This window comes from Pipistrellus hanaki (assembly GCF_964339955.1).
Source record: "Pipistrellus hanaki genome assembly, chromosome: 11".
NCBI lineage: Eukaryota > Metazoa > Chordata > Mammalia > Chiroptera > Vespertilionidae > Pipistrellus > Pipistrellus hanaki.
Window position 1 is genome coordinate 40,332,901 of NC_140513.1, and position 26,408 is coordinate 40,359,308.

General features: G+C 40.7%; 1 protein-coding gene across 1 annotated transcript in view; it reads right to left on the reverse strand.

Moving 5' to 3' along the window:
• The window catches only part of PGM5 (phosphoglucomutase 5), a 161,753-nt gene extending 135,941 nt beyond the window's left edge, over window positions 1-25,812 (reverse strand). The window contains exons 1-2 of the mRNA XM_084899519.1: window positions 24,987-25,812; window positions 347-509 (exon numbers count right to left, since the gene is read on the reverse strand). Of these exons, the coding sequence (XP_084755645.1) occupies window positions 347-509; window positions 24,987-25,247 (424 nt within the window). The 5' untranslated portion in view covers window positions 25,248-25,812. The remainder of the gene's footprint in view (window positions 1-346; window positions 510-24,986) is intronic.
• Between the last annotated feature and the right edge of the window lie 596 nt (window positions 25,813-26,408).

The window sequence follows — 26,408 nt, forward strand, 5'->3', positions numbered from 1 at the left end:
TTAGAAAACATCTCCATTTATCCCAAAACCCTTCTCTGTTCTTGCCTTGTGATCTTAGCAGGCAACCTTTCTTCTTACTTTATTTTGAACAGACATAGGCAAGTATTCCCAAACCTTCCATTCTGCACCCTTCAAAGTTGCTTCTTTCCCCATAATCACTTGAACCAATTCCTTTATATTCCATTGGTTCTGTTTCTCTGGAGAACCCTAATACATGCACTTCACTAGATTTTTCTGAACTACTTCCTCTTTGCCCTGTTTGACCATCAGGAGGTCATTGTAAGGCTGTGATAACATAATGGAGGAAAGAGATCATGATGATTAAGGCATATTCTGAACCACATACCTCCATTGGAAACATTAAACTTCACTCCAAACTCTCCCCCGGGTCCTCCAGGACAGTGGCTGGCTGTCAAGATAATTCCACCAGCTGCCTTAATCTTTCTTATAATGCAGGAAACAGCAGGTGTTGACAAGATGCCATTCTGTCCAATAATCAGTCGTCCAATCTAGATCAGCCAGGGAAAAAAAAAAATCAATCCTAATACATGGGATTGAAGTACATTTCAACAGGAAAGTGCCTTGGGCTCTACTAAAACACAGTAAATCACTTGGCCAAAGGAACTGAGTGGGCAGGTGTGAGGGGAGAGGGAAAGAATGCAGAATTTCAAAGGCCACCCAAGATCTACTAAATAAGTATCAGTATCTTAACAAGATCCCCTTTCCTCCTTCTAGATAATTCATTTGTTCATTAAAGTTTGAGAAGTATTGATGTAGCCCACAAACCAAGGCAAGCTTTAGCACCCAGCTCAATAACAGTTAACCTGGCATCCAAAATAGCATGGCTAGAAGTAGGTCATTGACCAAATATGATAATGAGGGAAGATACAGAAAAATATACCCTATGGAGAGCAAACATAGGAACTCCAAAACAAAGCACACTTGGGATGACTTGGGATGGAAAGGACCCACATGCCACAACATCTCCATAGTATATTTTTGAGTGGATGAAGCAGATTATAAACAAATAAATGCAATAATTATTATTATTGGTTACTTATTAGGAAGGAAGACAGAAGAATTCTATGATAGAAAATAATGGGGTGTCAATTTTAAGAACAACAATAGTAATAATAGTTAAGGGACCTTGGATTTTTATTCTAAGTACAATGGGAATCCATCAAAGGGTATTAAGCAATGGACATGATCTGATACCATTTACATTTTAAAAGATCATGGACTGAGCAATTCAGATGATCTTGTTAAAAAGCAAATTGTACCTTGTCAGCAAAACATTCCCATTACTTTTCTTGTTCCCCACCAACCCAAAGTAAAGTCAAAGTCTTCATCATAGATTCCAAGGCCCTACATGATCTAGTCCCCATGGCCTGCTATTTCCATCCAGCTCCCTGCTTCAGCCACAATGGCTACTTAACTGTTCCTCAAACACACCAAGCATGTCAGGGCCTTTGCCCTCTTTTCCTCTGCTTAGAGTACACTTACCCAGGTATTCATATGCCTCCTCACTCCTGTCCAATATAATCAGAGATAGCACTGTTGACAGCCCTATATAATACAGTACCCATTAGTCCTTAATTCCTCTATAGGTCTCTGTTTCTTTTACCCTGCTTTAATCTTATGTATTACACATATTACCATCTAATATCTTCCATATTACTTATTTTCCCACTATATATAAGTTCAGGACTTTGTTTAGTCACTGCTATATATTTTAAAATTCTAAAATCTATTTAGCATCTAGGTATATAATAAATAGATGTTGAATGAATTGAAAAAAATGAATGAATGATGAATGAATGGCTGCTATGTGGAAAACGCATTGGAGAGTGACAAGAGCAGAAGGAGAAATATCAGATGAAAGGCTATTATAGCAGAGCTGATTGTGAATAATGTCTTGGATTAGGCTAGCGACAATAGGGATGAAGATAAGTGACTATATCTGAGATATAATTTTTGGAAGGAGAATGAACAGAAGACATGTGTGGAATGAAATATGAAAGAGGGGAGCTCTGGAAACCAACTTCCAAGATGGCTCCCAATGATCCCCCCTTCTGGGCAGTCCCTTCCCACACTGAATGAGGCAGATCTGGATGATTAGAACAGTGTTTTTCAACCTTTTTTGGGCAAAGGCACACTTGTTTCATGAAAAAAATCACGAGGCACACCACCATTAGAAAATGTTAAAAAATTTAACTCTGTGCCTATATTGACTATATATAAAGTAATTCTCTTGAATAGGAATCAAATAAACACAAAGAAAGTATTTTATAATTACTTTATTATGAAATATTAAGTAAACAAAATAGTGAAAAATTATAAAATTCTTGTCTTGTCTGCACCTACGGCACACCAGGCAACATCTCTATTGTGCCGCGGAACAGCGGTTGAAAAACGCTGGATTAGAACATTGAAGAGGGAGAGTGTGTGACTTCCAAGGGGAGGCTGTTAAGTGCCACTTCTGCCTTGCTCTCTTGGGTTGTTCCCTCTGAAAGATACCAGTCATCATGTCATGAAGACACCACACAAGGAGCTCTGTGTAGGTACCTGAATGGAGAGAACTGAGACCCCCCAAAAGCCAGCACCAACTTGCCAGCCATGGAGGTGAGCCATCTTGCAGTATATCCTCCAGCCTCAGTCAAGCCTTCATATGACAAAGCCCCCACCAATATATGACTGTCACCTCATTAGAGTCCCCAAGTCAGAACAACCCACCTTCTGTCTCTCAAAAACTATAAAAAATAATACATATTTATTGTTATAAGCCACTAAATGTTAATGGTAATTTCTTGCATAGCATTCTACCTTTAGATTTGGATGAATGATGGTGACATTTATTAAGACAGGAAAGACATAGGACAATAATTACATTCATATTATTATCCAGAGCCATAATAAATTATTCTCTACATGCTCTTGTTAAAATTTATTTGGCCATTCAACTCATTTTATTATTACATACAATGTAGAAGACCATACAGATACAACAATGAATACAATTTAGTTACTTCCCTCAAGGATAAGTTTGTGGATTCAAGAACCTGAAAAAGTACTATAACTTTTGTTCATTGTTTTCTATATATCCTGTTTTTTAGAATATTTTTTTATAATTCTATAACACATCATCTGTATATTGTGTTGTGTGTTCACCATCCAAAGTTAAATCTCCTTCCATAACCATCTATTATTCCCCCTTTACCCTCTTCTTCCTTCCCCAACTCCACTTCTCTCTTGTAATCACCATACTGATGTCTGTGTCTCAGGTTTTTCTTGCTTAATTCCTTCATTTTTTTCACCAAGCCCCCAAACCCCCACCTCTCTGACATCAGTCAGTCTGTTCTTGGCATCTATGGGTCTGTTTCTATTTTGTTTTTTAGTTAATTTTGTTCATTAGATTCCAGATACAAGTGAAATCACATGGTACTTGTCTTTCTCTGACTGGCTTCTTTCACTTAGCATCATGGTCAGCAAACTGCGGCTCGGGAGCCACATGTGGCTCTTTGGCCGCTTGAGTGTGGCTCTTCCACAAAATATCATGGCCTGGGCGAGTCTATTTTGAAGAAGTGGTGTTAGAAGAAGTTTAAGTTTAAAAAATTTGGCTCTCAAAAGAAATTTCAATCATTGACCTGTTGCTTTTTGGCTCTATCGACTAATGAGTTTGCTGACCACTGACTTAGCATAATACTCTCCAGGTCCATCCATGCTGTGGCAAAGGGTAAGATTTCCTTCTTTTTTACAACCAAGTAATATTTCATTATGGTGATTATCAGAGGGAAAGGGTGTTGGGAAAATTAGATGAGGGGAAAGGGCAGACAATTGGTGATGGAAGGAGACTTGAACACACAATACAAAATACACATGATGTGTTATAGAATTGTCCTGAAGAAACATACACAATCTTATTAACCAGTGTCACCAAAATAAATAAATAAATTCAGTTTATAAATTAGTTTTAGTGTCCCTGGCTAGCTAAATGTATGCACTATGTATTTCAATTTATTTCAGCACAACATGGGGCTTGGGGGTCTAGCTTTCTCCCACAAATGATACCAAGGACTCTGGAGGCAATGGTACTTCTTGGTGTAGTGAGGTTACTGCTCAGTGTAGTGAGGTCACTAATCTTATCAGGAAGTGAGGTCACTGCTCCTCCTGAGGAGATGCCTGGGGTAGAGGATGCAGGGGTAACCTTACTTCTTGACAATGAAGCCCCACAGAACCTGGAACCCTAGTGACCAGGCAGCCACATTCTATAACTGCCACTTCCCATCTCATTTGGATAGAGACACTGGAAAAGACACCATGTTTTCATGTTGTCTCCCCCACCATGTCCCAAAGTCGAGACCTCAAGGGAGACAGCTATGAGAGTAGGTTCCACATTGGCCACTGCTGGCTCAGGACTCAGCGCAGACCCCTATCACCCTTGACATGGTTGGAGCCAGAGGTAACACAGGGAGGCCCTGGGTGGTTTTGTGTCTGTCAGGCCACCACTCAGACTCCACCTGGGCAGCCCCATGTCCCTTCCGTGTGTGTGTGTGTGTGTGTGTGTGTAAGGGGGGTTCACATAGAAAGGGCCTGAGCAGGAACAGGCTGAGGAGGGGTCAGAAGCCTGGTGGACCAGTCATGTTCACACCCCTGATATCAAGGCTGGCTGGGTGGACGTGGAGTATGGGTACCTCTGCCCGAGGTCTATCCCAAGCACTGGAGGTGACCCTCATTTCCCCTGGGAGGAGGTCTGTGCAGACACAGGGCTGGGCCTCATCTGGGAGCAGAAGGTCCAGTGAGCAGAAGCAACAGCGACTAAGGCAGGGCAGGGCTTGAGGCCTCTGGATTGGCTGCTGGTCACTGTCATTACAGAGCTCAACCCAGGTGATGGAGGAGCAGCAGTTGGTCCATGAAGAACCCAGCCCCGCCTTTATTGAGAGGCAAATGGGCCATACTACCGAGGGCCAGAGTAGGCCCAAAGTGCATATGGCCAGCTGGGGGTCTGGGGAACCAGGGCCCTTTAGTGCCCGGAGATGGAGTCCTCCCCAGAAGCCCATCAGGTTCCGCAGACCTCCATCCTGGAAGCTGCTCAATCAGCAAAGGCGGATAGCACTTTGCAACTCCTTCCTGGAGTCACCCAGGTTCCGCAAGAGATTTCCAATGTGTGATGCCTACCTGGAGCACCAGGCCCGTGTGAATCACACCGGGCCAGAGGACCTGCAGCCCCAGGAGGCAGAAGACAAGGGTGAGGAGGTGGAGAAGGTGTGGGGGGGCTAGGAGGTGGACGTGCATGCAAGCTTATGGGGAGAGCTCAGTGCCAGACACACAGAGAGTACCCCCAGAGGCTGGCCAGGGGCAAAGCCTGGCCCCAGACCACCCACCTGCTAGATTGCAGGTGGAGAGCACATCCTGTGGTGGGTGCTGGGCTATGGCTTCTCTGGAAGGTTCTGGCTTCTGTTATGTTCTTCGGGGGAAGAAAGGGCATATGGAAAAGCAGGGACATGGGTCATCTTTTCTCCTCTCACAACCCAGCACCGGCCCAGGAGGCAGAGGAGGCTCCTGCAGTAACATTTGATGTCCATACAGAGGAGCCTGATGAAAGCCACAGGCGTGTACACCTCCAGAGGTCCTGCCACCTCCAGCAGCTACTCTAGCTACAGCTATGGAGCCGGGGCTCACCTAGGAAGAACCTGCAGACATGACTAAGGCCCCACCCCCCTGGATGAGGAGCCCTCCCTGGAACCTGCCCTGGGTCCTGCCTCAGAGGAGGAGCTGCCTCCTGAAACCCCAGCAGGGCCAGCTCCAGAGCCCCTGGCCGAGACTGCTCACTGTCTCCTCTCAGGAAAACTGGTGCTACCCCGCCCCCCCCCCCCCCCATGACCTTTTCCTCTTCTTTTTGTTTCCTGTTTTACTATTCTTTATGGGGTAATTCAGCTGTTTATTTTTTAATTTTTATTATTCAGAATATTTTGGGGTCTTTTTCTTTTTCTCTGTTCTTCTTTTATGCTTTGTTTCTCCATGGGGTGATTCAATTTAATAAATAAATAAATAAATAAATAAATTGTTTGCATTTTAAATGGTGTCATTCCTGAGCATGAAGGACATTTACGATGCTGTACAAGCACCATCACTATCTATTTGGGGGATGTTCAATCCCCCCAAAAGGAAACCCTGCACCAACAGTACTCACTCCTCACTCCTCCTGTCCCTGGAGACCCTGGTCTGTTTTCTGTTTCTGCTCTGTTACCTGTTCTGGACACTCCCTACACATAGAATCTTAGTGCCTTTTTGTGTCTGCTCACATATTTTTGTTTGTTTTTATCTGAAATAGCATTTTTGTTATTTGAAAGGGAAATCCCATGTGGATTTAAGGTCAGATGTAGGAGGTTGGGGGAAAGAAGCCCCTTTCCCTAAGTATGTGTATAACCCTGTGGTAGAGATCACTATGCTAAGTGTGACCCATGGCCAGAAGCCAACCAGGTAACTGTGCCCCAAACTAAAAGGAGAAAAATGCAGAAATCTGGGAAGACAAACCACAACCTGGAAAGCATTCCTCACAACCCAAGGCCAGAGAAAGGTTTAAAATCCCTGTGGTACAGAAAACTCTTAAAAGTGGGTGCTTTCTAAAGGGACAAAGGACAAACACATTTCCAACAAGAGGCAATGCACCCAACTCTATCCGACCTCCACGATGGGGACACATGCACTGTCAACACTGGGGAGAAAGCACTGTCACCATCAGACTCACAGGCTTCTGGTCTGATGGCAACCAACCCTGGGGACAAAATGAGAAAGCAGAGGCCCCAGCAGTTTCCCCAGGGCTTTTTGTTTTACCGAACATTCAAGGAAGAACTAAAACCTATCCTCCTCAGACTATTCCAAAAAATTCAAGAGGAAGGAACACTTCCAAGGTCATTCTATGAAACCAGCATCACCCAATACCAAAACCAGATAAAAACAACACAATGAAAGAGAATTACAGGCCAATATCCCCCATGAACATAGTTGCCAAAATCCTCAACAAAATTCTAGCAAATCAGATCAAGCAGTACATCAGAAAGATCATACACCATTATCAAGTAGGATTTATCCCAGGAATGCAAGGATGGTACAATATCTGCAAATCAATAAACGTGATACATCACATAAACAAATTGAGAGATCAAAATCACATAGTCAAATCAATTGATGCAGAAAAAGCATTTGACAAAATCCAAAATCTTTTTAAAAATATATTTTATTGTGTTTTTTTTGTGTTTTTTTTTTTGTTTTTTGTTTGTTTGTTTTTTTTTACAGAGAGAGGGATAGAGAGTTAGAAACATTGATGAGAGAGAATCATCAATCAGCTGCCTCCTGCACACCCCCCACTGGGGATGTGCCCGCAATCGAACCCGGGACATTTCAGTCCGCAGGCTTTCGCTCTATCCACTGAGCCAAACCGATTTCAGCCCAACACCCTTTCTTGATAAAAACTCTCAGCAAGGTGGGAATAGAAGGATCATACCTCAACATAATAAAAGCCTTATATAACAAACCCACAGCCAACATCATACTCAATGGGCAAAAACTAAAACCATTTCCCGTAAGAATAGGAATAAGACAGGAATGCCCACTCTCATCACTCCTGTTCGACATGGTACTGGAAGTACTAGCCATTGCGATCAGACAAGAAGAAGAAATAAAAGGCATCCAAATTGGAAAAGAAGAAGTAAAACTGTCCTTATTTGCAGATGACATGATATTGTAGATAGAAAACCCTAAAGACTCCATCAAAAAATTATTAGACTTAATAGATGAATTTGGCAACGTACCAGGATACAAAATTAACACCAAGAAATCTATGGCATTGCTATACAGTAATAATAAACTTACAGAAAGAGAGACTAAAAAAGTAATCCCATTTACCATCACACCAAAAAATATATATGATACCTAGGAATAAACTTAACTAAGGAGGTAAAAGATCTATATGTAGAAAACTACAGGACACTGAAAAAAAAGAGATAGAGGAAGACATAAACAGATGAAAGAATATACTGTGTTCATGGATTGGTAGAATCAACATCATCAAAATGTCCATACAACCCAAAGCAACCTATAGATTCAACACACTATCCATTAAAATACCAACAGCATATTTCACAGACATAGAACGAAATTTATCTGGAATAAAAAAATAAAATAAAAAAAAAGACCCTGACTAACTGCATCAATCCTGAGAAAGAAGAACAAAGTAGGTGGGATCTCAATACCAGATATCAAGCTGTATTACAAAGCCACTGTTCTCAAAACTGCCTGGTACTGGCACAAGAACAGACATAGAGATCAATGGAATAGAATAGAGAACCCAGAAATCGACCCAAACCACTATGCTCAATTAATATTTGACAAAGAAGGCATGAACATACAATGAAGTCAAGACAGTCTTTTCAATAAATGGTTTTGGGAAAATTAGACAGATACATGCAAAAAAATGAAACTAGACCACCAACTTACACCATTCACAAAAATAAACTCAAAATGGATAATGGACTTAAACATAAGACAGGAAACCATAAAGGAATCCACAGGCAGCAAAATCTCAGACATACGCCAAAGCAATTTCTTCACTGATACTGTTCCTAAGGCAATGAAATCTAAGGAGAAAATAAACAAATGGGACTACATAAAAATAAAAAGCATTTGCACAGCAAAAGAAACCATCAACAAAATAATAAAAAAGCCCACTGCATAGGAGAACATATTTGCCAATGTTATCACCAATAAGGGTTTAATCTCCAACATTTACAGGGAACTCATATAACTTAACAAAAGGAAGATAACCCAATCAAAAAATGGGCAACAGGACACAAATACTTTTCGAAGGAAGGCCAAGAGACATATGAAAACATGCTCAAAGTCACTAATCATCCGAGGGATGCAAATCAAAAGACAACTCAGTACCATCTCACATTTACCAGAATGGCTATATCAACAAATCAACAAATGACAAGTTGTGTCGAGGATGCGGAGAAAAAGGAACACTCGTGTACTGCTGGTGGGAATACAGACTGGTGCAGCCACTTCAGAGAACTGTATGGACTTTCCTCAAAAAACTAAAAATGGAACTCCCATTTGACCCAGTGATCCCACTTCTAGAAATACATACCAAGAAGCTAGAAACACCAATCAGAAAGGATATATACACCCCTATGTTCACAGCAGCACAATTCACCATAGCTAAGATTTGGAAACAGCCTAAGTACCCATCAGCAGATGAGTGGATTAAAAAACTGTGGTACATCTACACAATGGAATACTATGCGGAGGTAAAAAGAAGGAAGTCTTTCCATTTGCAACAGCATGGATGGAACTGGAGAGCATTATGCTAAGTGAAATAAGCCAGTCAGAGAAAGATAAATATCACATGATCTCACTCATTTATGGAATATAATGAACAACATAAACTAATGAACAAAAACAGATCCAGAGAAAGAGAAGCATTGATCAGACCATCAAACCTCAGAGGATGGGGGTAAGGGAGAGAGATCAACCAAAGGACTTGTATGCATGCATATAAGCCTAACCAATGGACATAGACAACAGGGGGTGAGGGCATGAGTGTGGGGATTGGGGATGTAATGGGGAGTAGGGACACATATGTAATACCTTAATCAATAAAGAAATTTTTAAAAATCTATGTTGATTTCCTGTGGCTGCTGTAGTTAGAAGACCTAGATATGAGTCTTAGCTCCACTCCTGACCTAAGGCAAATCTCCCATCTATGTCTCCCCTTCCCCAAGCATTTAGAAGTCATGACTAGATAGGAACAAGTTCATGCAATCACCATTATTCCTCTGGTGCAGTTACCTATAATCTCTCTGGGTCTATCCTAATGTGATACCAGTGCCTTTCATCAACCCTTTCACCTCACCTAGATTGTACCATTATTTGTTCCACCTATGAGTGGGCATAGCAGATGCAGAGAGAATTAATATGCCCTTCCACATGCCTCAGACTAGTGTCCTGAGAAAGAAAAATTTTATTACACAAAGCTTTCTCTCAGCACTTATATTTCTTTACACCAGGTACATATACAACTAATTTTGTTAATGATTTTATTTCTGATGGATCCTTCTTTTCAGAATGCTACCAACTACTCTTCTAAGTTAGATTTAGTATGTGTTCAGTTTTTAATTAGCTCAAATTAAAATCCTAGAGAGCAGCAGCAGGTTAGAATCTCAGAGTAGATGCAGAATTCTTACTCCAGATGTGTTTTCCCCAGTAACTAATGAAAGCAGGACTCTTTTCATGTGTGAAATCTCTTAAATAAGACCCCCCTTGATGATTACCTTTTTACTTTAAGTAAGTCATTTAAAAAAAAAAAAAAAAAAAAAAAAGAGTCCCCAAGACAGAAGAAAAGTAAGAATGACATTCCTCAATGTCTTTCATTCATTGTGTCATATTCCCATAATTCCCAACATGAATCAGAGAGAGTGAAGAGAGCAATAAACAGAAATTTCCTTGACAGTACAGACATGAGTGTTGTACAGGACCACAGAGCCACCGCCACATCCATCTACAAAGTGCATAGAAAGCCATACACACAGAGATGCCTATTTCCTGTCTTCTCAGTTAAAAAACAAAACAAAACAAAACACAAAGGCAGTTCAAAGCTCAACTGCCTGGATGGCAGGGCGTAAGCCTTTCTGTCCCAGCTGTCAAAGAGGAGAGCCAGCCTTTACACACTGCTTCACATGAGTAAGCAGGTGATGGCTAAATAGAATTTCAAGACATAACAAACTCAAGATGTGGATGTGGTTTTCCAAACACCAAGGGACTTCTCCAGTTGTTCATGGATAATTGTGCTGTAAAATTCTTTTGTTACATGGAGACCAGATGGGAGCACCCAAACTCATCCTCAGCTTCCCATCCCCCTGGATGTCTTTACACGCACACTCAGGGGCTGGAAGCAAGAGACGAGAGTCTATTTGAACCAAACCAAGATGGATTTCACACTCGATTCCTAAGATCTGAATAAGTTCAGAAAATTTACAGGCATCTAGATGCTTGACCCAAGTTCTGTTCCTCAATCAGCCCACCAGTTTTCAAAATCTCATTGAAAGGATCAGGCAATTTAGCTTTCCAAGAGTGTCAAATGAGGGGGGTTTAGGTACCTTCTGATGATAAGGTAATTCAATGCTTGGAAAATGCTGAAATCTTTACCTTAAGGCACAGGGTTTGGTTCACTAAAACACGAAGGGGCCCTCTTTGCTGCCATTTCATGAGTGTACCAACCCCATTGGGAACAGGATAACCATTGAATCTACCTGGGAAAAGAGGCAGAGTTGAGATCCCTGAGATAAGTTGAGACTTTGGTTTCCAATGGGAAAGGATGTAAAAACTGACTTTGCCACCTATTAGCTATGGGACTTTGGATAAGACCCTGAATCCCTCTATATCTGTTTTATTATGTAAAAGATTTAAATAATCACAGGATAGAGAATGAAAACCAATACAGCTGAGTTCCAGTTCAATAAACTCTCAATACATTTTATTTGCATTCCTCGTTGGTGTCACTTCTTAATTCTTAATTTCTTAATTCATAGCAATTGAATGAAATTGTTATTGTTTTAAAAAATTGTAATGGTTTTCTAATTGCAAAAATATATATTTGCATGTTCCGTTTTTTGAACCTTTAGGAAGTACATAAGAAAAGGAAAAATAAAAATCATCTATAAACTTAAAAATGACCACTGTTAACATCTCTGTGTACATCCTTTGTCTTTTATCTATCTGTTTTGGTGCTTCTCTCTTTCTCTCTTTCTCTCTCTCCCTCTTTCTCTCTCTCCCTCCTTTCCTTAAATTTTATGTTGTTTTTTTTTAACAAAATTAAAAAAATTGTGTGGCCTACATATTGCACTTAATATAACTAGCCCTTCCCTAAAGCCTGTCTTTCTATCACTAAATATTCTTCCATAACATGATTTTAGTAGCTGTAGAGTCTTCCATTATTTAAATGTACTATCATTTATTGACCAATAAAAAAAGTATTCTTTCATTTAGAGTTTTTATATGTGCAACTAAAGAAATATCTGAGGACTGAACTCATACTGTGGAATAAATTAAACTGAATATAGCATGTCAATAATTAAATCTAAAGAACTAGTTGAAACATGCCTGCATGACAATAATGTCTTTTCTCTTTAGCCACCAAAACTAATCACTAAGAGACTACTGAAGTGAATGGTAAGGAATAATAGGACCATATCTGTATCCTTGTTCGACCTGGATCTTCTGACATTTTCCCCAGCCATGCCTCTGACTTGCACTATCCACTGGTGTATACTAGGCTGGCCTGCTAACTTACCCATGTTGTTGAGCTCACTGCAGAAAGATGTCCTTGCAACATATCTTCCTGCCTAGAACAGTGGAGTTAAATTGCTTGTATTTCTTAGGCTTGGTCCATCCAACTCAAGCATCCATTCTATTTATTATCATAGAAACACAGATAATTTGGGAACATTTAGTCACCTCCTTCAATTCTATAAAGCCTTCAAACACTTCTGACATCTGGGACACTCTTCTATCTTCCTCAGAATATATCCAGGGAAGAAGATATATCTCTTTGCAGGGGTGGGGGGGGTGTCCTATGCACAGATGAACACAGATATGCTACTTGATAAACTACCTAAATTCTTAAGAATACTTTACATCTGGCACAGAAATTTTACAGTACAGCAGGTCCTAGAAAAATATCCATTTTGTTTGACATCATTTCATTATAATATCACAGGAACTTAACTCTTATTTATATCAATTAGCCTATGGTAAAATTGGTTTCCTTATATGTCATTTCACTTAAAAGTTACAGAACCTATTGACAATGTTAAGTGAGGACTTACTGTGTAGTGATTTTATATATACACACACAAACACACACACACACACACACAAATATATAAATATATATATATATATATATATATATATATATATATATATACTCCAAAACAAAAACTCAGTATCTTTGGTACCTCTGTAGATAAAATATATATATTCCAAAAAAATTAGTCTCTCTTTATAGCTATGTGTTTTTCCATGAGTAGTTGTCACATCAACTAAAATACATTTATATGGATCTTCAAATAAATTCCATCAGACCACTTTCTGTCTGGCTGGTTAATCATTACTGCCCATTTGCTAAGTGCCCCCATCTCTTATAGTATGTTCCAGTGAACTAAAGACCTCTGGCTATCATAGATTTACAACTCAGCAAGATTAAACAATTTACTGTTATTTATGACAGCAAAGCTGGGTCTTCTGCATTATATTCCACATTAGCATCTGTCATTTTACATTTGGGAACTCCTGTCCAAAAAAAGATTATGCCTCCTAAGCAAGCATTCGGCAGGGCCACAGACGCAGGCACCCTAACAAATAGCCTGACAACGTATTTTAAAGCATCCCCAACTCCTGCAGCTGTGCATTTCCAGACTACTCAGCAGATTAACCTGGAGTCTCTTAGCCCCTACTTGGTCTGTTCCTCTCAGTAATCTCTCACATGGCCCAGTCCATTAGGCTTGAAAATCCTGAAATGAGCAGATTAAGATTTGGTCTCAGGAGGGGATAGTGGGGTGGCGGGGGGTGAAGGTGGGGGTGTTCTTTACAAAACCTGAGCTTTAGAAAGGTTTAAGGTAGAAGAGTTTGGCACTGACACAACTAATTCATAACAGGAAATAATGCACAGACCATGCTAAAAAAGAAAATAAGTCCCTGCCAGAGCAGCTGTCCGCTCAAGTACCATGGCAGTGAGTGGATGCAGGAGTGTTTGTGGGTGTGTGAGTATGTGCACTGGGAGGCGGGAGAGGTTCATGACCTCAGCAGTCATTATCCAAGCCTTAACCAGCAGCATGGAGAATACCAAAAGTCAAGAGGAAGCCTCACCAAAGCAAATATGATCACCACATCCACAGGCACCTCTGATCAGTAAAGCTCTGGAGATTAAAAAGCCCATATGCACATGTCCTTTTATTTTAATCAGAGGAAAATAATTTGGTAATGTGAATGAATAAAATAACTGATAATAATTAATTATTACATTCAATCTTCCCACAATCCTGGAAGATATGGGGGCAAGTATTATTACTTTCTCTATTTTTACATATGATAAAGCAAACCCAAGAAGGCTAGGTGACTTCACAGGCATACAAGTTGCCAATGGTAGTACCATGACCCAAATCCAGAGCTTCTTTTTTCATTATTCTTTATTGACATGTTCAATTATGTAAGCAATTTACATAGCTATATGATTAGTTAATAAAGAAAAGTATATGCAGTAGATATGGACAGAATTCTCCATTCACACCCACAGACCCCAGATATATTCTCTGTTAACTGTTTGGAGTGTGCTTCTTCCAACCCTATTTTCTATGCATAATTTATACACAAAAGTGGGATCATGCTGCATAAGATACTCTACTAATTACTTTGATTCACTTAAACTATTATTCACATCTTCCTCATACCACATATAGATCTGCCTCCTATGCTTATGAATATTAATGCATCTATGGTGAGGTTGTGTCATAAATTATGTATTTGTTTTCTATTGTTGAACATATAGATTTTCCAAGTTTTTCTTTAGCAAAATGTTGCAGTGAGCATTCCTATACAGAGACATTTGCACATTTGTACTAAGAATATCTCCAGGATAAAGTTGTAAATTAAGGGACTCCTGAATTATTAAACAAGAACTCTATTGATTTCGATATATAATGCCAAATTATCTAAGTAAAAAGTTGTATAAATATAACTTCCACCAACAGTGTACATACATGACAATTTTCTATACCCACACCAAACCCTGAGTATTTTTTTTTCAAACTGATGGGTTACTCTTATTTATATTTTTCTTTTTTTTAATAAGTCTTTATTGTTCATATTACTACAAATGTTCCTCATTTTCCCCCCTCCATTGCTCCCCTCCACCAGGTTCCCACCCCACCCTCTGCCCTTTCCCCACTCCCCGTTGTCCTCATCCATAGGACACCTATGTTCAGTCTCTTCCCGCACCCCCCACTCCCCTTTTCCCCGAGAATCGTCAGTCCACTCCCCTTCCATACCTCTGATTCTATTATATTCACCAGTTAATATTGTTCATCAGATTTTTTAATTCCCTTGGTTTTTAGATTCACTTGTTGATGGTTACATATTTGTTGTTCATAGTTTTTATCTTTATTTTCTTCCTCTTCCTAAAGAACCCCCTTCAGCAATTCATATAATTCTGGTTTGGCAGTGATAAATTCCTTTAGCTTTTTTTTATTTGTGAAGCTCTTTATCTGGCCTTTGATTCTGAGTGATAGCTTTGCTGGGTAGATTATTTTTGTCTGTGGGTTCTTGCTATTCATCACCTTGAATATTTCTTGCCATTCCCATCTGGCCTGCATGGTTTCTGTTGAGAAATCAGCTGACAATTGTATAGGTGTTCCTTTATACATAACTATCTGTTTTTCTCTTGCTGCTTTTAATATTCTCTCTTTGTCTTTTGCTCTTGGAATTTTAATTATGATGTGTCTTGATGTGGTCCTCTTTGGATTCCTTTTGTTTGGGGTTCTATGTACTTCCTGGGCTTGTAAGTCTATTTCTTTCACCAGGTGGGGGAAGTTTTCTTTCACTATTTCTTCTAGTATGTTTTCGGTATCTTGTTCTCTCTCTTCTTCTGGGACCCCCATAATTCTGATGTTGGTTCGCTTGAAGTTGTCCCAGAGGCTTCTTACATTATCTTCAACTTTCTGGATTCTCTTGTCTTCTTGTTTCTGTGGAGATGTGTCTTCTGGCTCTTTATGTTCCAAATCTTTGACTTGATTCTTGCGATCTTCCATTCTGTTTTTAGAACTCTGAATAATATTTTTTATTTCAGACAATGTGTTCTCTATTTCTAGTTGATCCCTTTTCATATCCTCATAGGTCTCGTTTATTTTATTGGCCTTTTCTAGGAAATTCTTGAAAAACCTTATAACCATGGTTTTGAACTCTATATCCAGTCGCTTTTTGTCCTCCATTTCTTTCATTTGTGATCTGTTTCCTTGTCTGGGCATTTTCACTGCTTCCCTGAGATGATGGGATGGCTATGTGTGCTAAGGTGTCCTATATGATTCAGTGGGTCAGTCTCCCAGTCACCTGAGGTGGACACTCTTGGTACCCCCTTTTGTGAACTGTGTGTATAGCCTTGTTGTAGTTAAGTCTTGATTGTTGTTGGTATCACTGGGAGGAACTTACCTCCAAGCCAATTGTCTGTGAGGATCAGCTGTGTCTATGCCAGAAGACAGACTGATTAGACTAGACTTGGAAAGTTGCAAAAGCCTCTGTGCTCAGCTTGGATGGGCGGAGTTTCAGGGTGGAGCCTACAGCCTTGGCTTACTGTCAGCCCTGCCCTATGAGATTCCTGATTCTCAGTGTTCCTCAGTGTCCTTAGGTACTCGCTGCAAGCACCTCTGAGAGAAAGGTGCCCTCGAGTTTCACCCGCTACCAGTCTAGGCTCTCCCCCAATGAGCCCGGAACTGGGGTTCAGTGCAGTTGGAAGCGGGGTTCAGAGCAGTCTGGAGCTTTTGTCTCCTTCCCGCTAGGGCAATCCAGCAGCAGTCAACGGTCCATCCTCTGGGTGCAATGTGCGCGCCTCCAGGACTGCCTTTCGCAGCTCCCCTGAGTTTCCACCTAACAGCCCAGACTCCCTCTGTATAAGCCTGGGTCCCCAGGGTGTTGCCCAGAACTGGGGTTCTGTGCTGTCAGAACTGGGGTTCAGTGCTGTCAGAACTGGGGTTCAACACAGTCCGGAGCTTTTATCTCCTTCCCGCAAGGGAACGCCAGCCAGGCTCTCAGCCTCCCCCTTCTCTCCAGCTCCGTCCTCTCCTCCCGCACCCCGTGTCTCCGTACCTTAGGCTTTTACAGCTCCTCTGATTTTCCTTCTGGTTTTTTCTTTCCTTCTAGTTGTAGAATTTCCAGTCAGTCAACTATCCTGTAGTTCTGGATAATGTCCATTTTGTATTTTAGTTGTATTTTTTTTTTGAAATTGTTGTATGAGGCTGCAGTTAGGTGTTTACCTATGCCACCATCTTGGTTTCTCCTATTTATATTTCTTTATTAATGACGTTGATCCCCTTTTCATGTGTTTGTGTTGTTAACAATATTTTTGCCGGGACCAGTTTGGCTCAATAGATAGACCATCGGCTTGGGGACTGAAGGGTCCCAGGTTCGATTTCAGTCAAGGGCATATACCTTGGTTGCGGGCATATCCCCAGTAGGGGGTGTGCAAGAGGCAGCTGATCGATGACTCTCTCTCATCGATGTATCTAACTATCTCTTTCCCTTCCTCTCTGTATAAAATCAATAAAATATATTTTAAAAAATCAATAAAATATATATATTTTAAATATATATATATATATATATTTTTTGTTAACAATATTTTAATTGTTTGAATTTTTCTTATTGGGAAACACTTTTCATGTATTGTAGATATTAACCATATGTAGTAAAACTCTCCTCCCAATATTCTGTGGGGTCTTTTGTCAAATGGGATAAACTTTGATCTTTATGATTTCAAATTCTTTTCTCTTTCCATTAGAAATTCCTAATTGCAAAACTAGATACCCTCCCCCAACCCCGCCAGCTACAAAAAAAGGACTCTTACCAGAGGAGAAAAATATACTGGTAATATTTTAATATTATATTTGTACAAAGCACCTATTAGGGACTTGAAAAGAAAAGAAAAATTTCTGTGACTTTTTGCCAATAAAAAAAATTTCTTTGGGGAATGAATGTTCGTGAAACTTTTCTGACAAATAGAGACTGTAGTCCAAAATTTGATGTCACTAAAGATGTAAGAGATGAAAGATATCCAAGAACTCAGAAAATGTGGATTTTAACAAGTCTTGTGTATATTCTAAATATCCTTTTATTCATAACTAATGAGAGTCAAATCAGATGAAAGAACCTAAAACTTTCCCTTTGGCTATGCAAGTATAAACAGTTAAGGCATACTGGCCAAATCTTGAGTGTTTGCAATTAATTGTCAAGGTTGTAGACTAACAAAGAACATTGTAACCCTAGCTTTCTAACTTCTATATAAAAATCCCTGGGAAATTTAGACCTTCTTTCCCCTGCCTATCATTCTCCAATAATCCTGTTCAAATTCTATTATACAATAGTATTTGTTCTTGTTACTGCTATCTAAAAGAAGAGTGGCCAAGGACCAAGAGATGTATGTTAAGATTAGTGAAGCCAGTACCTTTGCTGAGATTCCTCAAAAATCGGTTCCAACTTCTACTCTTTATGCCTGTATAGAAACTAGCAAACTTCAGAGTTCACAAATGGCTCAAAGAGAACAGATGTTTCATAGAAAATTCTCAGGGCAAGTTTCACACATTATGTTGCTGATGTGTGTCTATCTTTTCAATAAACATTATATGCTTTATTAGAAGATTTACTAAAGCAGCTTAGTTAAAAATGCCATCTGGGTCTCTGGACACATTAAACAAAGCTTAAAATAACCCACACCAGCAACTGGGAGGGCCCAGCTGTTCTCAAAACTTCTCCCACTCCCTTTACTTACACACACACACACACACACACACACACACACACCAAAAAAAAAAAAAAAGTAAATTCTTAAGACTAAATATTTAAGAATGAACTGGCCCAAACACAGATGGATGGAACCATAGGCTCCCTAAAACTTGCTGCTGCTCATATAATAGATTTCCCAATTCCATGAATCACGAATGGGGATTTGGGAAAGGAAGCAAAATAGAATGATGGAAAGCTCTTTAGTGTTTTCTAATATAGTAGAGGCCCAGTGCACGCCCTTGGCCTGGCCTGCACTCTCTCACAACCTGGGACCCCTCGGGAGATGTCAGAGAGCCAGTTTCAGCCCAATCCTCGCAGACCAGGCCGAGGACACCACCAGTGCACAAATCCATGCACCGGGCCTCTAGTATGCATATAAGATCTTTGGTTAATCTCTTCCATCCTTTCCCCCTCATCCTTCCCTCTGAGATTCATCAGTCTATTCCATGTTTCCATGCCTGTGGTTTTATACCTGGGTTAAGCAGCTGCCCCTTGGTGGTCAGTGCGCATTATAGCTACTGGATGGTCAGCCGGTCAGCCAGTTGCTTAGACTTTTATATAGAGAGATTATAAACCTTCCTAACATCTAGGCCACAGTAGCTCATTCCAGCCACCTGTACCTATTCTGTAGTGAAAACCAGTAGAAAATACATAGCAATGACCACTCAGTTCTTTTTTACTTCAAGAGATAAGACCTTGGGCCAGCCAAGCTCATATTTCCACATCCATTCCAGGAAAGAAGCTTTACGTACTGAAGCACTGGTTTCCCTCTCTTGCTTCCATTTTCTTCCCTCTCTACTTTCCACCCACCACCATATCCCACTCTGCTTCCCTTCCAAGCCTATGTTCCTTGTCTTTGGTTCTACACCAAAGTGTTTCCCCATATCTATACTAACAAAAGGGTAATATGCTAATTAGACTGAATAGACCAGACGTCATTCCAGACATCCTTCCTGCAAACCACCAGCAGCCCCTTGCCCCGGCCAACCCCGCCCCCAGCAGGGACCCCCTTCAGGGCAGGCCAGCCGGAATCTTATAGTACACCAGGCCTCTATCTTATAGTATAATAAAAGGATAATATGCAAATTGACCCTAACAGCAAAACGACCAGAACAACTGCTGGACCAGTCACTATGAGATGCACTGACCACCTCTTGGTCCCTTTCCCCAGCCAGCAGGGTCCGATCACCTGATGGCCACCCACAGCGGGGGCAGGGTCAGCGAACAGGCAGGAACAGTTAACTTCTCAGTCCCTTTGTCTGGCCATCAGGCACTGATCACCCGATGGCAAACTGGGAACCAGGGGTGGGTGGTGGCAAGGGGTAGGGCCAGCTGCCGGCAGGTGGAGAAGATGGCCCTGATCACAGGCCAGGCCTTGGGACTGTACCCACACACGAATTTCTTGCACCAGGCCTCTAGTAGTCTGATAAACTACTAGACGCAAGAGTATTCTCATTCTTTGGAACACCTACCTTTTCATGCTCTGTTAGAATCAAATATAACCTGTGCAAACATCTTAGCTGGAAGACATACACAAATCTCTTGCTGACCCAACTTTCCTCATGCCCTTGCACTTCAGCTTCCACCTCGAAAGGGTTTCAAAAGGCATTAAGAAGCTCTTGAATGCTGTAACTCGATAATGATGTTGTTGTTGTTGTGGCTGATCATCATATGCCCAATACTGTATATGGCTAGTCAACAAGTGGATTTTCTCTTGACTAAAACATTAAACAAGATATATAAATTATTTGCAAAGGAGCCCATTTTATGGTTTATTCAATACATGTATTCAGATTATTATTATCTGAGATGTATTTGGTTGACCTTAATAATACTCGAATAAATATCTTAGTGCTACAGATGTTTCTAAATGCTTTCCTATGCAGTGTATTATCTGACTCCCAGAATAATTCAGTGAAGCTGTCATACCCAATTTATAGAGGACGAAACAAGAAGTTTCTAGGTATTTCAAGAAGCTAAAGTATTTGTCCTGTAACTTGCAAGGCAGAGAGAGGTAGGAAATCAAGGGGAGACTTCCAGATGCTGATACAGTGCTTTCTCTACCAAACCTCATTATCTCCTAGGCTATAGTATGGTTTGGGTTTGCCAAATACATATTTTTCGTATTTGATGATTTACCTTTATTTTACCTATAATTGCTTTGACTGTAATACTCGGGCTTCATTAAACACATATATACACCACACACACACACACACACACACACAGTATGTGTACAGTGTGTGTGTGTGTGTGTGTGTGTGTGTGTGTGTGTGTGTGGTGTACATATAGAGCTGTTCTGTCTGGTATGGGAGCTATAATCACTTGTGACTATTTAAAGTTAAAATTCAATTAATTAAATTAAATGTAAAGTTCAGTTCTTCAGTAGGTGCATTTCAAGTGTTCAATAGTCACATGTGGGCAATGGCCAGAACAGTGCAGATTACAGAATATTTCCATCATCACAGAAAGTTCTACTGGACAGTGCTGATATACAATGTCATTTCCAGAAAGAGAAGACTTTAGAAAAAGTCGGAAAGAGGCAAATACAGTGTTTTATTACTGTATAATAATAAAGGTAGTTTGTGACTAAAAAAAGATTATAACACAAAGAAGAAAGAGAGAGAATGCTCTTAGCCAGATGGATCTACCCAGAGAAGGGTGAAGGCATTCTTGTAGCCATTATGTTGTATTTAGCCTTTGAACTCATAAGAGATTAGAATAAATTGGTATATGGATAATCTAAACCCCTAAAGAGGATCTGAAGCAGATGGGAATAGAAAGAGAATAAAAAATCAACTAGTTACAAACTAAGTTTAGTCACAATTCATTTAAATGACATAATTTACTCTTTGTACTTACTAATTATTTTTCTTTTATAGCATGACATTGTATTTTTAAAGGGGAATTAAAATACTTATAGGAATTTTTTAGGTATATTCACATAGCTACATAAAGACTACAAAAACAGGTTAAAAAGTATCTTTTCACTAACAAATCCATTCAAATTGATTCTATAAAAATCCAGGTGTCCGTAGCAATATTCAAAAAAATAAAAGCAAAACAAAACAAAAATCATATACAACAATGGAGGTTGCTATTTCACCAAATCTTACTATGAAAACTGATGTTGTAAAGAGAGAAATAAATGTATATTCTGCTTTCCAGAGGGAACTCTATTATTAAGTTAACTAAATGGCCCAACTGTGAGGAAGCTGCCTCAATCTATAGTAAATACCAACTAAAACATGCAGGAGGAATAGGAAAATTAGCAAATCAACATTTTGAAACCCCTAATGAAACAATTTACTCAAGCCAGGATCACTCATGGATGTTAAAACATGGATGAAGGTTGATAAGGAAACAAATATTCACATGGTACTTAGTTTGCCCAACAATCTACTTGCTAGTCCCAAAGTGAGAAATAATAGAAGCTACCGGCAATCACCACAATAACCCTGTAATCATTTTAGCATCACGAATAATGGAACCACCAGAGATTGTTTCCTAATGTGCTACAACATGAACATATATCATCTATAAAATATTCTTGTAAAAAAAAATGTTGACCCCGAATCTAATTAAGCCATTGCAACTAATTTTCAGTTCAACAAACAAATAAAACATGAATATAGTAAAAGTTAAATGACCCCATCAAGAAATAAATAAAAATTCCAAAGGGGGAGGGGGGCTGAGAGGGGAGATTCTTTAGGACAACTGACTAGCCTAGTCTCTCCAACAAATAATTTTCATTAACAAAAATAAAGAGGGAAGTATTTTCTAGGTTAAGAGAGACTTAAGAGAAATAATCAAATGCATTGTGTGTTTATTGATTAGAATAAACCAGCTTGAACAACCATCTATACAAACATTTTAAAATAAGTGAGGAAATCTGAATGTGGGCTTGGTAATAAATGATACAAAGAAATCACTTTTTATTTTGTTTGGAATGAAAGTATAATTGTCAAAGAAAATGTTCTTCTTTTTTAGAGATCCATACTAAAGAATTTAGAGGTAAAATGTAATTTTCTTTAAATACTTTAAAATACTTTACTCCCTAAAGAGATGAAATAAGTATAGGAAAAATGTTAACAATTTAGGGTATGGGCATATGAATGTCATTAGTTTAGTCTCTCTACTTTTCCAAAAGTTCAAAACTTTCACAACTTTATAATAAAAATGGAAAATCCCAAATTGTACAGGGATGTATCTGAGAATCCATTTCAAAGTTTATGAGATATTAAAACATTGGTAATGTAGTTTATCATTTTATAAATTCCAAACTTCTGTTCTCCATTAATTACATAATAAAAGAACAACTAAAGTTTTTGTTTTTTTTATAGAAAATTGTTTTATAAAATTAACATTTTTAATAAAAACCAAGATTTTTCAGATAGAGAGAATGCAGCCCCCCAGTCAGATTCAATCCAGATCAAAAAAGAAGAAATCCTATTTTTCTACTATTTTCTAGCCTATTTATTGAATATTTCATAAGAAATCAAAAAAAGAGCATTTGGAATCAAGTTCATAGTTCCCGAATATAACTCAACAGTCCAAATTAGGAGACAAGTCCATTCTCACCAATTTGCAATTACTCAAGAACAATTTTGCTTACAGTTATCAAAATTGCCTTTCCCAGAAGCCAGCCTTTTGATTATTCACTTCTCTTTAGCAAAAGTCCCTAAGAACTGAACAAAAATGAGGATAAGATTGGTTAAAATCGGATGTTTGAAATTTTGATAAATATCCACCATTCTCTTCACCCATGTCCACCCGCCTCAGAAGTAGTACTTTCAGAATATTTAAGAGATGAACTTTTATATGGATTCTTCATAACCACTGTGAGGTTACATTTAACTCTATTTTAAGTATATATTAACTTATGATAACTATCCCCTAAACTTTGTTCAAAGTTAATAAAATGTGTTCACCAGAGAAAACACAATATTGGACAGGCTATGTTTCTCTCATCCCTGGGGGAAAAATGGAAGGAGTATGCAAGCTGCCATGCTCTCCCAAGGCTCATTATTCTCCATCATTCCACAGGAACAGCTTTGTCAGATAAGAGTAAAAGACCATTTGTAAACCTTTTTTCAAATCCCTGATTCTAGCCAATTTTCACCAATCCCAAGTGAGAACCAGAGAGAAATCCAAGTCTTTTATCTCCAGCATCATTGTCTGCTGGGGTTGGAAATCACAATTCCACAACCCAACTCACCCCTTGGTTCTGTTTCTCCCAATTGGTTTTGGTTATTTAAAAAAAAAAAAAAAAAAAAAAAAAAAACCTATTTCCTCATCCCTCAAGCATTGGGAAGGGGAAATTATAATAGACAAACAGGAAGCATGGACAACCCCAAATCTCACTGGTTCGTTCTCTCTCTCTCTCTCTCTCTCTCTCTCTCTCTCTCTCTCTCACACACACACACACACACACACACACACACACAAAATGGGGGAGGGGGGGTGAGAAATCCAAATGCCAGACAATTGTTTAGTTTCACTTTTTTAAATGTTCGCACTCATTTATACATCTGCAAAGATTTCACTTAAAGAAAAGTTCTATGTGTGTGGGTCTGACTACATTAACAAGGCCAAAATTACTCTTTAAGGCAATGTTTCCCACATGGAATTCAGAGATGTGTGAGATTAGTTCTCTTTCTTGTGGAAGTCCCTGAGAGGCCACTGGACTGGGAAGGAGAAAACAGGGACATGAGGATATAGCAAACGTTGCTTCTAGTTGTAGGATGTCAAGGAAGGAGGGAGACGTGGGGGTAGGGGTGTCTGAGAATTCCAATTGCAAAAGAAGGCTGCAGAGGTCGTGAGAGAATGGAGAGGAAATGAGAATGAAACGCAAAGGGAGAAAAGGCATGAAATGTGGTCAAATGCCAAAGGGCATCTTGGAGAGATGCAGGGAATTGCTTTAAGAAAGGCATTGCAAATCTCATTTCAGACCATTTAAAGACGTCTCCAGGAAACTGAGAGCCCAGGCTGCATAGCATCAAATTGATCCCTACCCCATTTCCATCCGAATCAAATTAATCATAAAATATTTTCTCTGGGCTCATGAACCAACGATATTAAAAACCTTCACCGTTTGCACTTGGCAAATATGTTGGGGATCAACACTGTGTGTGTTCTGAGACAACACTACTGTTAAACTTGGCAGACCCAACAAACTTTAGGTGGGAGATGCCTGCAAATAGGACAATGTCCTGGGTGCACCAGGGAGGCTGTGGAGAGCGGAGGTGGTGGGAGGCTGGGCGAAAGGACCTGGGCTAGGAAAGCGCCGAGCTGGCAGGCAGAAGGGGCGCGGGCGAAAACCTGGGGCAGCAGCGGGAAGCCGGAGGGGGGGAGGGGAAAGGGGGGGCCAGGTAACTCACCCCGTTGGCCGCAGCCATCTGCACCACGATCTCCGTGGCCGTCCTGCTGAAGTACCTGCCGTCGCTACCCACCACCATGGTGCAGCCCTGGCGATCGCGCAGGTCAATGGACGACAGCACGCTCTGGATGAAGTTGGGCAGGTAGTTGCGCTGGCCCTCGAAAAGCCCGGTGGGCCGCCGCAGCCCCCCGCCCCCGGTGGGCCGCTGGTCCTCGTAGGGTGCCGTTGGCACGGTCAGCACCGGGATGGGGCTTCCCTCCATGGCCGCTCCGGGCAGGTCCTGCCGGGCTCCCGGGAGCCGGAGGGAATCTGCAGCCCGGGAGGAGGGGGGGCCACCAACCTGGCGGCGGGCCCGAACTCCGCCTCGCGCCCCGGCCCCCTCCCCGAGCCGGCCCACAGCCTGCGCCCTCCCGCGGCACCGACCGGTGGATCCTCTCCAAGCGGCCCCTCGCTGCCCCAGCAAAGTTTGGCCTCTCTACCTTCCAACAAACTTCCTCTCCAGCTGGGTGGCCCTAGGGGCCCGCAGTTCTTCCCCCCAGCTGGACTCACTTTCCGGGTGTGGTCCCCAAAACCTGTTCCCAGTGCCAGCTACCCTCTCCCCTGGGGGCTCCTATTCTTGGGTCTGACCAGAGCCTTCCCCAGCAAGAACTCTCTCAGGGGCCCACCCTCCAGGAGAAAATAGCCCCGGGGAGTTGTGAGACCAGGAGAAGGATTTGGGATCCTCTCCGGCACCCCCAGTCCCTCTCCCCTTTCACCAACAACCCTGTCTCCTCTTCTCCTTGGGACTGAGCAGTTTACTCGCACAAGTTTCTCTCTGGAACAAGGACAAGGGAGAGAGTTGGGTGGAAGTGGGGGTAGGGAGGAGGGACTGAAACTTTTGCCATCAGCAATAGTCCCAGCCAAAAATAACCCTGGAAAGTCAAGCTGAGAATTGTTATCTTCTGCCAGCGATGAAATTGGAGGCTGGGTGCTGTGTGTGTGTGTGTGTGTGTGTGTGTGTGTGTACACACCCTCCACCACTACCATTTGTTGCAGGGAATCACATACTGTCAGGCCCTTCCATCCAGCAGGGCCCGCCCAACACTTTCCCTGGCTATCTCCAGATAGCCCACATTTCAGTATAGAAACATTTCTTTATTAGTTGCAACAGCAGCAACAAAGACCCACATTTTCTTCTTGCCCTTCCCACCCTCACTAGCCCAGCTCATGCTTAGAAAGAGGCTTGTCCCACACTGTATTTGCTCATATTGCTGAGCTCTTTTTAATATCCTACCAGAAATGAACAAACTCAAATTAAATAAAGACAGGGTAACTGGGAACTGTTAGGTCCTTTCCAGGGATCCTCTCATTCTGCATGGGCTAGCGATGGTCTGCCCTGTCTCCTTAAAGCTCACCTGAAATCCAAAACCAAGAAATACCCCCA